This window comes from Podarcis tiliguerta, assembly GCF_965153285.1.
Source record: "Podarcis tiliguerta genome assembly, chromosome: 8".
NCBI classification, from domain to species: domain Eukaryota; kingdom Metazoa; phylum Chordata; class Lepidosauria; order Squamata; family Lacertidae; genus Podarcis; species Podarcis tiliguerta.
This window is the reverse complement of record NC_139541.1, coordinates 84,179,851-84,193,062: the sequence shown is the minus strand read 5'-3', so window position 1 is coordinate 84,193,062 and position 13,212 is coordinate 84,179,851. Positions and strand designations below refer to the sequence as shown.

General features: G+C 50.1%; 1 protein-coding gene and 1 long non-coding RNA gene across 4 annotated transcripts in view; one reads left to right on the top strand and one right to left on the bottom strand.

Annotated features, from left to right (window-relative positions):
- LOC310684876 overlaps positions 1–4,403 on the bottom strand; it is an 86,405-nt gene extending 82,002 nt beyond the window's left edge. For 2 of the 3 annotated variants that reach the window (XR_014514917.1, XR_014514918.1), the window contains exon 1: positions 961–1,245. This is a non-coding gene — a long non-coding RNA (uncharacterized lncRNA). Of the gene's footprint in view, positions 1–960; positions 1,246–4,253 lie in introns of those variants that run through there. The other variant, XR_014514916.1, reaches the window with a different exon arrangement.
- Positions 4,404–6,572: 2,169 nt separating this feature from the next.
- Positions 6,573–11,028, top strand: OPA3 (outer mitochondrial membrane lipid metabolism regulator OPA3). Its single transcript, XM_083456344.1, has 2 exons — positions 6,573–6,776; positions 10,458–11,028. The coding sequence occupies exons 1-2, from the start codon at positions 6,635–6,637 to the stop codon at positions 10,784–10,786; spliced, it is 471 nt and encodes a 156-aa protein (XP_083312470.1). The 5' UTR covers positions 6,573–6,634; the 3' UTR covers positions 10,787–11,028.
- The last annotated feature ends 2,184 nt before the right edge of the window (positions 11,029–13,212 follow it).

Here is a 13,212-nt window from a genome sequence, read left to right as displayed (position 1 = left end):
ACACCAACACTTTGAATTGTGCTCAGAAACGTACTGGGAGCCAATGTAGGTCTTTCAAGACTGGTGTTATGTGGTCTCGGCACCCGCTCCCAGTCCCCAGTCTAGCTGCCGCATTCTGGATTAGTTGTAGTTTCCGGGTCACCTTCCAAGGTAGCCCCACGTAGAGAGCATGGCAGTAGTCCAAGCGGGAGAAACCGGGGTTCATATCCCCACTTGGCCATGAAGCTCCCTGGCTGTGTGTCACTGTGTCTCAGCCTAACCTCCCTCGCAGGGTAATGGGAGGGGGAGAACCACGCACACCTTCTTAAGCTCCTTGGAAAAGACAGATTGTAAATGTAATGAATCATAGAGTTGGAAGAGACCACAAGGGCCATCGAGTCCAACCCCCTGCCAAGCAGGAAACACCATCAGAGCACTCCTGACATATGGTTGCCAAGCCTCTGCTTAAAGACCTCCAAAGAAGGAGACTCCACCACACTCCTTGGCAGCAAATTCCACTGAATATTATCCCACTAAATATTATTCCACCTAATATTCCACTGATGATGAATATTATCAACTTCTTCTTCTGAGAGATTTGCAGCCCCAGCGAGAACAGTTCCTCAAGTCATTTTTGGACTTTTTGAGAGTGGATTCCAGAGTGGGATTCTTTCACTGCTCCTGTTTATTTAGTTTCCTCTCGCTCGGCCTGAATCTCTTGATCCCTTTCCCGCTTGAGCTGCTGGGACGCATGATGGATCTCTGGGGCCGTGAGAGGACACGGCTCCCATGTGTTCAGGCAGGGAAAGGAAACGACAGGCCCTCTGATTTCCCATTGGGGCTCGGCTTCCAAACTCTCCTTTCCATTCCTTCCCCGCTATTGCTTAATCCATACAGGGTGCCAATACAGAACCCCTGGGCACAACCTGAAGGAAATTCGGTTGTGCCCGGAGACCCTGGCTGGGCTGTTATGGTACTGACCTCTTGGGGGCAGCTCCCTGGTCCTGCCGTTGGTTCCATGCCTCAGTTTCTCTCTCCGAAAACCCTGTTCTGCTCTAACGAGAAGGATGAGCCAAGAAGGCCGCATCTGAGGCAGGCCAAACAGCAGGAAAGTCCTTTAATTCTTGTGTTCACACGGTCCGGGTGACCCTGCGGGAAGGAACGAGCTTGGGGTCAGTCTCCTGGCCAGGCAAAACACAGCAAACCCCGTCAGAGCAACGGAGGAGCCAAAGAGGATCTAACTTATTCAGGGGAGGATTATGAAAGTTTCATTCCTCTTCGTAAATCTCTTCGCATGCTTAGAGTCACAATGACCTAAGAAGAGCCTGGCTACTGAATCAGGCCCATCTCAATCCAGGATCCTGTTCTCACAGTGACCAGCCACATGCCTCAATGGAAAACCTACAAGTGGGATGTTAAAAGTCCCCTAATTTATATGTATTAAACTGTCTCGTCTCCCTTCATTAGCACTTAACTGATTTTGTAAACACATGAGTTAGGTAAAGGGACCCCTGACCATTAGGTCCAGTCGTGGACGACTCTGGGGTTGCGGCACTCATCTCGCGCTATAGGCTGAGGGAGCCGGCGTACAGCTTCCGGGTCATGTGGCCAGCAGGAATAGGCCGCTTCTGGCGAACCAGAGCAGCGCACGGAAACGCCGTTTACCTTCCCGCTGGAGTGGTACCTATTTATCTACTTGCACTTTGACGTCCTTTCGAACTGCTAGGTTGGCAGGAGCAGGGACCGAGCAATGGGAGCTCACCCCGTCGCAGGGATTCAAACCGCCGACCTTCTGATCGGCAAGTCCTAGGCTCTGTGGTTTAGACCACAGCACCACCCGCATCCTTACTCAGCCCAAAACTCAGAGATACAGGGGTTAATTCAAAGTGTTGGTGCTGACCTTTAAAGCCCTAAACGGCCTGGGTCCTGTATACCTGCTGTATTGTTTTTAACATTTGATTGGAAGCTGCCCAGAGTGGCTGGGGAGACTCAGCCAGATGGGCGGGGTATAAATAATAAATTTTTATATTATTATTATTATTATTTATTATTATTATTATCGCATATATCACAGGCACACTGCATTGACAAGCAAACAAAAAGGGTCTATTTACAGTATGAAATTAATGAAATTACCGTATTTTTCGCCCTATAGGACGCACTTTTCCCCCTCCAAAAATGAAGGGGAAATGTGTGTGCGTCCTATGGGGTGAATGCAGGCTTTCGCTGAAGCCTGGAGAGCGAGAGGCGTCGGTGCGCACCAAGACCTCTCCCTCTCCAGGAAGCTTTCCGCAAGCCTTGCGCACCCAGGGGATCTCCCCCCGGGAGCGTAAGGCTTGCGGGTGGCAGCCTGCAGCGCGGAGCACGGGGCACCCTCCGGAGGAAATAAATTCCCTTTATTTCCCCCCCAAAAAAGTAGGTGCGTCCTATGGGACGGAGCGTCCTATGGGACAAAAAATACGGTAACTACAAAAATGTACTAAACTTAAAAATTGTGAACGCAAAGGCCAAAGTAAAAAACTTAGGGTAATCAGATGACCTGGGATGGCTCACTTGGTAGAGCACGAGACGATGAATCTCAGGGTTGCGGATTTGAGCCCCGCATTGGGCAAAGGAAACCTGCATGACCCCAAACTAGATGACCCTCATGGCCCCTTCGAACTCGACAAATTCTTTGAGCCTATGAAAATATGACAAAGAGCTATTCAGACATTCCTTAAACTTTCCCTCAGCGATCAAGGGATCAAATGTACCCTCAAAGGGATGAAACGCCAGACTATTTAGAAACACAGCTGCAGGGACCTTTGATTCGGAACACAGATATCGCTAGAGACATCGCAAGCCCAGCCAAAGTCTTTGCTCTCTGCTGGACCTGCAATACTACAGGACCGAAGAAGGCCACCTGAGGTTATCATGAGGCTTCTGTTGCAAACGGACTTGGGACCTCGCATTTAACTGAGTAAACCAGCTCCCAGAAACCCTTGGCTGGGTCAGTCTGGCTGCAGTCCTCCCGTAATAAGGACAAGAGACCTCAAAGAGGTGAGCAATGGAGGCGTCTGGTCAGGAAGGCCAATGGCTGCTCAGCTCTCCCACAAAGGCAGGAGAAAGGTTGTTTTCTGCTGCTCCAGAGAAGCGGACACGGAGCAATGGATCCAAACTACAAGAAAGAAGATTCCACCTAAACATTAGGAAGAACTTCCTGACAGTAAGAGCTGTTTGACAGTGGAATTTGCTGCCAAGGAGTGTGGTGGAGTCTCCTTCTTTGGAGGTCTTTAAGCAGAGGCTTGACAACCATATGTCAGGAGTGCTCTGATGGTGTTTCCTGCTTGGCAGGGGGTTGGACTCAATGGCCCTTGTGGTCTCTTCCAACTCTAGGATTCTATGATTCTCAGGTTCCATAGTTTTGCACCATTACACCTGGCTACTCTACGCAACGCTGAATGAAATTGGGGAGTGGGGCCAGGGTGACTTTTTTTTACGATACGATAATCTTTATTGTCATTGTCCCATGCAGAACAACAAAATTGAAAATCTACATCAGACATTCAAAACCAACAAGCCTACTATCCCAGCCTGGTTAACCCCCTAAAAACTCCCCCATAATTAAATACAATATACTCTCCCAGAGAGTACCTTACACTGCGTTTAAAAGCAAAATCACATTGGGATAAAAACTGTTTCTCAGGCAGCTAGTCCTAGTCTTTATAACCCTGTACCTTCTTCCAGAAAGGTCCGTATAGTTAAAGCCATGGTTTTCCCAGTAGTGATGTCTGGAAGTAAGACCTGGACCATGAAGAAGGAAGATCGCCGAAGAATTGATGCTTTTGAATTCTGGTGCTGGAGGAGACTCTTGAGAGTCCCATGGACTGCAAGAAGATCAAATCTCTCCATTCTGAAGGAAATCAGCCCTGAGTGCTCACTGGAAGGACAGATCCTGAAGCTGAGGCTCCAAGACTTTGGCCACCTCATGAGAAGAGAAAACTCTCTGGAAAAGACCCTGATGCTGGGAAAGATGGAGGGCACAAGGAGAAGGGGACGACGGAGGACGAGATGGTGGGACAGTGTTCTCGAAGCTACCAGCATGAGTTTGATCAAACTGCGGGAGGCAGTGGAAGACATGAGTGCCTGGCGTGCTCTGGTCCAGGTGGCCACGAAGAGTCGGACATGACTAAACAACAAACAACAACAACCTTCTTCCAGAAGGCAGAAGCTGAAAGAGATCATTTCCGGGGTGCGCACTATCCTGCGCTATCTCTGCAGCTTCCTTATGGCACCTGGAAGCGTAGATTTGATCCAAGGTTGGAAGAGTGCACCCAATTCTTCTCTCCGCAGTCTTTACAACCCTGGACTTGCGGGTGCTGCAGACCTTTGCCCCTTAGCCTTTGAGGTGAACAGGGGAAGCTCTTCCCTAGAAAGCAACTTCAGGCCAGAGGCAACAGCAGCTTCACCTGTTGAATTGCTGACATAATAATAATAATAATAATAATAATAATAATAATAATGTTATTATTTATACCCCGCCCATCTGGCTGGTATACCCACATAGGGAGGAGGAGGAGCGTTAGGGACATAGCTGTCAGGCGTCCCTTATTTGGCGGGAAACTCCTTTATCCCAGCGCTGTGTCCCGCTGCTGTCCCTTATTGATGATGTCCCTTAAATTTCCCGGGTTTCAAAGGAAGCAGCTCCTTTCCCTCCCTCCCTGCCGGCCAGGGAGGAGGGAGGCTCCAACTGTGTTACTTGGCTGCGTTGCTCACCCAAAAAGGAGTCTAAGAACGACTGGGGGGTGGAGCTTGCATGCCATGTGCCGATCAAATTGGCCGCGTTGCCTGGGGACTCGCCTTTGCTCAGCGCTTCCCAGCGGAGAGGTGACGGTGGTTTTCCTTGCTGCATCCCCTTTGCCCGGTTGCTGCGCTGTGGGAACCACCGCTTGAGGCTTCGTTTGGCTGGTGGCTGGGCTTTCTGCCGTTGGCTCGGAGGGGCTCAGAAGTTGAACATAGCTGTGCCCCATGGAAAATCCCTTATTTTGGCTGCTGATCCCTTATTTTCGAGGCTGCTGGTCCCTTATTTTCAAATCTGTAAATTGACAGCTATGCTCAGCGAGGGGGTTTCCCATGCGCCCGGGTCTCTGCACCGCCTGCTTGGGGGCGAGAAAGGGAGGAGCCTCCTGGAACGTGTCCAGAGGAGGGCAACCAAAATGGTCAAAGGCCTGGAAACGATGCCTTATGAGGAACAGCTAAGGGAGCTGGGCATGTTTAGCCTGGAGAAGAGGAGGTTAAGGGGTGTTCAAATATATCAAAGGATGTCACCTAGAGGAGGGAGAAAGGTGGTTTTCTGCTGCTCCAGAGAAGCGGACACGGAGCAATGGATCCAAACTACAAGAAAGAAGATTCCACCTAAACATTAGGAAGAACTTCCTGACAGTAAGAGCTGTTCGACAGTGGAATTTGCTGCCAAGGAGTGTGGTGGAGTCTCCTTCTTTGGAGGTCTTTAAGCAGAGGCTTGACAACCATATGTCAGTAGTGCTCTGATGGTGTTTCCTGCTTGGCAGGGGGTTGGACTCGATGGCCCTTGTGGGCTCTTCCAACTCTAGGATTCTATGATTCTATGATTCTATGTGGCCTCCGCGCGGCAGCGGGAGAGTTTTCCCGCCAAAAACCCGGGAGGGAGGGGGGAGAGAGCGGAGCGAGCCATGATTGGCTGAGGCGGATGACGGTCAGCAATGCAGGGCGGAAGTGCACCACAGATCTAGTAAAAAGGGAAGAGTGACGCAAGAGCACTGACGGGAGAGAGAAACTGAAAAGCTCGACCGGCTATGATTGCGTAAAAGAGCAGCCGCCCAACCCCTTTGATAAGGAGATTCCGGGTTTCTTCTTTGGCTTCCGAAGGCGCCCGCAGTGGCTCCTGCCCGGGGGCGGGGGGGACACATAGACTAGCTTATAACATGAACCCGGAAGTTCCCTCTACTGACAGTTAAAGGGTGAGTCTACATTTTAACTCTGTGGCCTCAGTCTCTGGGCGGCATCAAGTCCCTATATTACATGCGCAGCCGCCGTCGGCGTTGTTCCAACGCACCTGTCTATCCCCTGCCATCTCTATGGCAATGGGAGCGGCTTCTTTCCTTCCGGTCTGTGCCGGAAGTGTACGTCAGGGCTGCGTTTCGGAGCGCTGCTTTAAAAGGCTGGAAAACAATTGTTTTGCTTTTTATAAACCAGAAAAATATATATATATATATATATATATATATATATAAAATTCAAACAAACCACAGTTAAAACAGAAAGTACGCGTGTAATTAACATATTCAAAATAATATATTCCACTTCGCCTCATTACCATATTTATGATAAGGAAAAAAAACCAAATAAATTCCAGCTCGCCTCATTAGCATATTCATGAGAGGATAAAAACAATATTATTCAGCGTTGCCTCATTAGCGTGCGCCCACGTGTTACCTCACCCGGTGTGTCAAGCGGGGGGAGAATATATTAGTATATTAATAAGGCCTATTTGCATACGGGATACGCAGGCGTGCGTCTGCGAGCTGACGTCGCGGACGCACGCCGGGGAGGTTGGGCGTGACGTGCGCGCTGACGTCACCGCGGCCCGGCGTCTGCGTGCGCCGCGCTCGGCGCGGGGGCCGCTGGGAGCGCGAGGATGGTGGCCGGCGCCTTCCCGATCGCCAAGCTGCTCTACCTGGGCGTCCGGCAGCTCTCCAAGCCCCTGGCGGCGCGCATCAAGGACGGGGCCCGCGCCAGCCCCTTCTTCCGCCAGTACATCTGCGGGCCCCCCGCGCAACGTGAGTCAGGCGGCGGCAGCGCCCCCCGCGATAGGGGGAGTCTCACGTCAGGGTTGAAAGGGAAGCCAATGGGAGAGACGGTGGGCGGGCCCGCGAGGGGAGTAGGCCAATAGGGAGGCGAGGGGGCGGGCCTCCGAGGAGCCGCGGGCCAATCGGAAGGGCGGAGAGGCTACGGCGGTGACATTGAGAGGTCCCCTTCCCGGGCGGCACGTGGGGAAGCGGAGGAGGAGGCGGAGCCCCCCGACCCAGTGGACGGAAATTTTATTATTATTATTTTATGAAATTTGTACAGCGCTTGTTTGTTTGGAAAAACCACCAAAGCGGTTTACAAAGAGAACAAAGCAGTGAAAACAAATCAGTGAAAAGTTACAGACCAAGTTAGAAATCCAAACTTAAATTCATCAATAGACTGGAAACAGACGCTAGAACTCACACCAACTTTCTAAGCCTCCTGCCCATAGCTGTCAACTTTCAGATTTGAAAATAAGGGATCAGCAGCCTCGAAAATAAGGGATCAGCAGCCACACCTGTCCTGGGGACAGTCTACGGCAGCATTTCCCAACCTTGGGCCTCCAGCTGTTTTTGGACTACAACTCCCATAATCCTCAGCTAGCAAGACCAGTGGTCAGGGATGATGGGAATTGTAGTTCGGAAAAAAAGCTGGAGGCCCAAGGTTGGGAAACACTGGTCTACGGGATATCCAACAATCCGGGGTAGCAGCGGGGAAAGGCGCTGGAATAAGGGAATTTCCCTCAAAAAAAGGAGAGTTGACAGCTATGACCTCGGGTTACAGACGCTTCAGGTTACAGACCCAGAAATATTACCTCGGGTTAAGAACTTTGCTTCAGGATGAGAACAGAAATCGTGCTCCGGCGGCAGCGGGAGGCCCCATTAGCTAAAGTGGTGCTTCAGGTTAAGAACAGTTTCAGGTTAAGAGCGGACCTCCATGATGAATTAAGTACTTAACCCGAGGTACCACTGTATGCACAAGATGGCAGGTTTGGAAGCAACCGCACAAGCATTGTTATAGTCTTGAGTCATGCCGCCTTTTCCCTGAAATAAAAAACACTGCAGCATTTCCTCATAGGGGAGTCCTGAGAGATCTGCATTGGCTCCCAGTACGTTTCCGAGCACAATTCAAAGTGTTGGTACTGACCTTTAAAGCCCTAAATGGCCTCAAAGGCCCAGTAGACCTGAAGGAGCGTCTCCACCCCCATTGTTCTACCCGGAAACTGAGGTCCAGCTCCGAGGGCCTTCTGGCGGTTCCCTCATTGTGAGAAGCAAAGTTACAGGGAACCAGACAGGGCCTTCTCAGTGGTGGCGCCTGCCCAGTGGAACGCCCTCCCACCAGATGTGAAGGAAATATGCAGCTATCGTATCTTTAACAGGCATCTGAAGGCAGCCCTGATTAGGGAAGTTTTTAATGTTTAATGCTGTATTGTTTTTAACAGTTGATTGGGAGCCGCCCAGAGTGGCTGGGGAAACTCAGCCAGATGGGCAGGGTATAAATAAATTATTATTATTATTATTATTATTATTAGGGAGTCTCTTCATCTCCTTGATTGTTTCAGCTGCCCTTTTCTGAACCTTTCTGAACTCCACAGTGTCTGCCATGGTGAAAATTGGGGTGTTATTTTTATTCATAACATTTGCATAGTGCCCTTCCATCAACAGATCTCAGGGCAATTTGCAACATTAAAATTACAATTAAAAACCCCTACAAAATATACCCTCCAGGCCTCTCTTGGAGGAAACACACACAAAAAGGCCTCAGAGGATGACCTCAGGGTCCGGGTAGAAAATATGGGAGAAATACACTTTGAAAATGTTGTCTAGAAGGATAAAAGAAAATTATTATAAATTAATTTGGAGATGGTATTTAACACTAGTCAGATTAAATCAAATAAACAAGGGATATTCGGTGTTATGTTGGAGGGGATGCCGGGAAACAGGGACCTATGTTCAAATGGGGGGGGTGTAAATACGTACAAAATTTTTGGCAAAGCGTGTTTAAGGAGATAATTAAAGCTGACCAAAGCATTATTATCAATTTACGATGGGGTTCACAGGCTATGAAGGACTTACTCGCTAATTTATCGACAGCTGCACGAATTATTATCGTATTTTTCGCACCATAGGACGCACCGGACAATAGGACGCACCTTGTTTTAGAGGGGGGAGAATAAGAAAATAAAATTCTCCCCCTCTCTGCCCAGTGCCCCTTCAGCGAAGCGGCAGGAGGCGCTGTGCAGAGAGAGGGAGAATTTCCCCCCTCTTGTTTTCCTGCTCTAAAACAAGGTGCCGTTTAAGGTGCGTTCAGGCGGCTACCTTGGAAGCCCGGAGAGCGAGAGGGGTTGGTGCACACCGACCCCTCTCGCTCTCCAGGCTTCAGGTTCCTTTCAACCTGCTCTTTGGGGCTGGCGGGGGGAAGCCCACCACCAGCCCCAAAGAGCAGGTCAGGGAGCAGCGGAAAGGCACAGCGGAGAGGCTCCTGCCATAGCTGCGCGTCACCTCTCCAGCCGGGAGAGGGTCGCGGGGCTATGGCGTCTTCACTCCATAGGACGCACACACATTCCCCCTTCATTTTTGAAGGGGAAAAAGTGCGTCCTATAGAGCGAAAAATACGGTATAGCTAGGAAGTGGAAGGAGCAAAGTGAATAAAAAATGGAAGAACGGTACAAAGAGGTGTGGGATTTAGCTGTTAATGACACATTAACATGTGCCATTCAGGTAAGATGGGGAATATGCAGGAGAAACGATTTTGAGGAGATATGGAAGGTGTTTGTAGAATTTATACTGCTAAAACGGAAAGGGGTCAAACCATCGCAAGAGGTGTTGAAATTTTGGGAGGTTGGATAGTGACAATGGAATGGTCTCGGGCGTGGGCTGCACGTTTTTATTTATTTATGATTTTTACTTTGTCAAAGTAAAAATTTAAAAAATGTGATGCCTGGAACATTTTTATTCTTATTTATTTATTATTACAGTGGTGCCTCGCAGGACGAAATTAATTCGTTCTGCTAGTTTTTTTGTCTTGTGAATTTTTTCGTCTTGCGAAGCACCACTGTGTATTGACGGTTTCCCATAGGAATGCATTGACGGTTTTAAAAAAAAGGCGCAAGACGTTTTCGTCTTGCGAAGCAAGCCCATAGGGAAATTCGTCTTGCGAAGCAACTCAAAAAACGAAAAACTCTTTCGTCCTGCAAGTTTTTCGTCTTGCGAGGTACCACTGTATTACTTTGTCAAAGTAGGACACGGGTGGTGCTGTGGGTTAAACGACAGAGCCTAGGACTTGCTGATCAGAAGGTCGGCGGTTCGAATCCCCACGACGGAGTGAGCTCCCGTTGCTCGGTCCCTGCTCCTGCCAACCTAGCAGTTCGAAAGCGCGTCAAAGTGCAAGTAGATAAATAGGTACTGTTCCGGCGGGAAGGTAAACGGTGCTTCCGTGTGCTGCTCTGGTTTGCCAGAAGCGGCTTAGTCCTGCTGGCCACATCACTGTACGCCGGCTCCCTCGGCCAGTAAAGCGAGATGAGCCCCGCAACCCCAGAGTCGGCCACGACTGGACCTAATGGTCAAGGGTCCCTTTACCATTTACTTTGTCAAAGTAAAAATTAAAATATAAGTGATGCCTGGAAGGGTGCAGGCCCTGGTTATTTCTCACTCTTCCTTTTCCTCTTGCAGTGTACCACTGGGTGGAGATGCGAGCCAAGATGCGGATCATGGGCTTCCGTGGCGCCGCCATCAAGCCGCTGAACGAGGAGGCGGCCGCCGAACTGGGGGCGGAACTGCTGGGCGAAGCCATCGTCTTTGGGGTGGGGGGGCTGTGCATCTTCCTGGAGTACTCCCGCCAAACCACCAACAGCAAGAAGAAGGAGGACGAGCTGAGCAGCACCCTCGAGAGCCTGCAGGAGCAGGTGGCTGAGCTGAACTTGACCGTGGAGACCCTGGACACCCGGCTGCGGGAGCTCAACCGCGTCCTCGTGGAGGTCTCGGCCTCCCCCAAGAAATAACGGGGATGGCAGGCAGAGAGAGAGAGAGGCGGCTTCCTAAAACTGCGCCCGACTGCCGCCTGCCCCGCGAGGTTCCCCCTTGCTGGGCGGCGAAGGGCGCTGCGGGGATCCTGGCCTACGCAGGATCCGGGGTGCGAAAGCCCTGCGTCCCGGCCTATCCTGTGGTGCTGAGTTTCTCGGTCTTTTGCAAGCGTGTAAATACTGAATCCATTAAAAAAACGAAACAAATCGCAGAGAAAAAAGCTCTCAGCCTCGCTGATCGTGCGGAGAAGCTGCAAGGGCAGCGGGTGGGTGTGGGGAATCCTGCATGGCAGGGGGTTGGACTAGATGACCGCTGGGGGACCCTCCAACGACAGTTGGCCGTCGGTCAGGGGTTCTTTAGCCCTGGTTAACTCTGTGTTATACCGGGTGGCGTGTGAATGAATGGATTTTATTATTATGGTCAGAGACCAGTTCCGGGTTACTTACAATATGAGGAAAATCATCAAACACAACAGGGATACAGTGGTACCTCAGGTTACATATGCTTCAGGTTACAGACTCCCCTAAGCCAGAAATATTACCTTGGGCTAAGAACTTTGCTTCAGGATGAGAATAGAAATCATCCTCTGGCGGCGTGGCGACAGCGGGAGGCCCCATTAGCTAAAGTGATGCTTCAGGTTAAGAACAGTTTGAGGTTAAGAACGGACCTCCAGAACGAATTAAATACTTAACCCAAGGTACCACTGTACATTGAATTGCAATTGGGTACAACAGAGACAATTCAGATATAGCGGCAGTTAAAAAATATATATATATAAAATCTTGATCACTAAAATATAACCTAAAATCATCATTTAAAACCTTAATCGTTTTGGTAGTACAGCTTGTTCCCCAAATTATATGGCAGTGTTAACACAACTGGGTGGTAACCCTGAACTGTGGTGGCCGAAGCTTCCTGTTTTCTGGCATTTGTTCTATAGCATTTAAACATTTCCCAGATTCTGGAAGTGGGGAGAGAGAACCGATGCCCTGAGGCCATGGATTTAAAAACACTGCCAGGGCACGTTCTGCTTTTCGGCACTGAGATGGTGCAGCGATCTTCTTTTCCGCCACTTACAGAGCTGGGGTTTGGGGGAGGTGGTCTGGGAGCTGCTTCCAGGTTCCTCCGAGCTTCAGTCCCCAAGTACAGTGGTTGGGGGGATTCCACTCCTGCTAATATTGGATCACTGCATTGACATGTAGGAATCAGGCAGAGCAAATCCACACCCACAGTCTTTGGCGGAGGACAGGGTGTTTGGGGAGAGGCGTGGCACTGTTCTGGCCCCCAACCGAAGCCCTCTCAATGTGCCCCAAAATAGCTTTCCCCCAGCCTGGCATTCTCTATGACGCCCAGGAACCTCAGCCGGACCCTCTCAAGAAGGGGTGAAAACTTTGAGCACCCCATCCCAAAGGAGCCCAGCACAATGATCAAAGTACAGTGGATGCTCGGGTTGCGAACATTATCCGTGTGGGATGCACGTTCGCAACCCGTGTCTGCGCATGTGTGGGTTGCAATTTGGGACTTCTGCGCATGCGCAAAGCATGATTTAGCACTTCTGTGCATCCGCCAAAACCCGGAAGTACGGTGGTACCTCGGGTTACAGACACTTCAGGTTATAGACTCCGCTAACCCAGAAATAGTGCTTCAGGTTAAGAACTTTGCTTCAGGATGAGAACAGAAATCGTGCTCCGGCAGCACGATAGCAGCAGGAGGCCCCATTAGCTAAAGTGGTGCTTCAGGTTAATCCTTAGCCCGAGGTACCACTGTAACCCGTTCCAGTATTTCCGGGTTTCGGCAGTCCGCAACCCAAAAAGACACAACCTGAAGCGGCTGTAACCCGAGGTATGACTGTACTGATATGTGGTGCGTCATGGGAAAGCCTCCGTATTTGATGATAACCAGCAGCAAAACCAAAACGCTGCTGTCCCTTTAAGACAAAAACACTTTGTGCATCATCGAAATGCCTTCTGCCGAGCCACTTAAATAATTAATTCCCTTAAAAGCACTTTCATCGACTGCCTTTGCTTAGATGCGAGGCAGAAGCGAACCCACAGAGTAACAGGGCAGAGGATTACTGACAATGAAATACGGGGGGTGGGGGTTGGGAGAGGAGAACCGAAACCAATTCGAGGTGACCTTGGTCCTTCCTTGCTTGGCCTTCCCAAAACTGCCCCTTGAATTCCTATTTTTAGATGGGGCTCGCCTGTTCCAATAAAGAAAGCCCTTCTTCACGCAGATCCTGCAGGCGGCAGCAAAGGCTGCCAACCTGGATGGCTTTAAAAGAGAATTGGGAAAATTCATGGGCTATCGATGGCTATTAGCCGTTTGCTTCTGAATGCCAGTTCCTGGAAACCGTAGGACGGGAGAATCACTCTTGTGCTCATATCCCACTTGCTGGCTTATC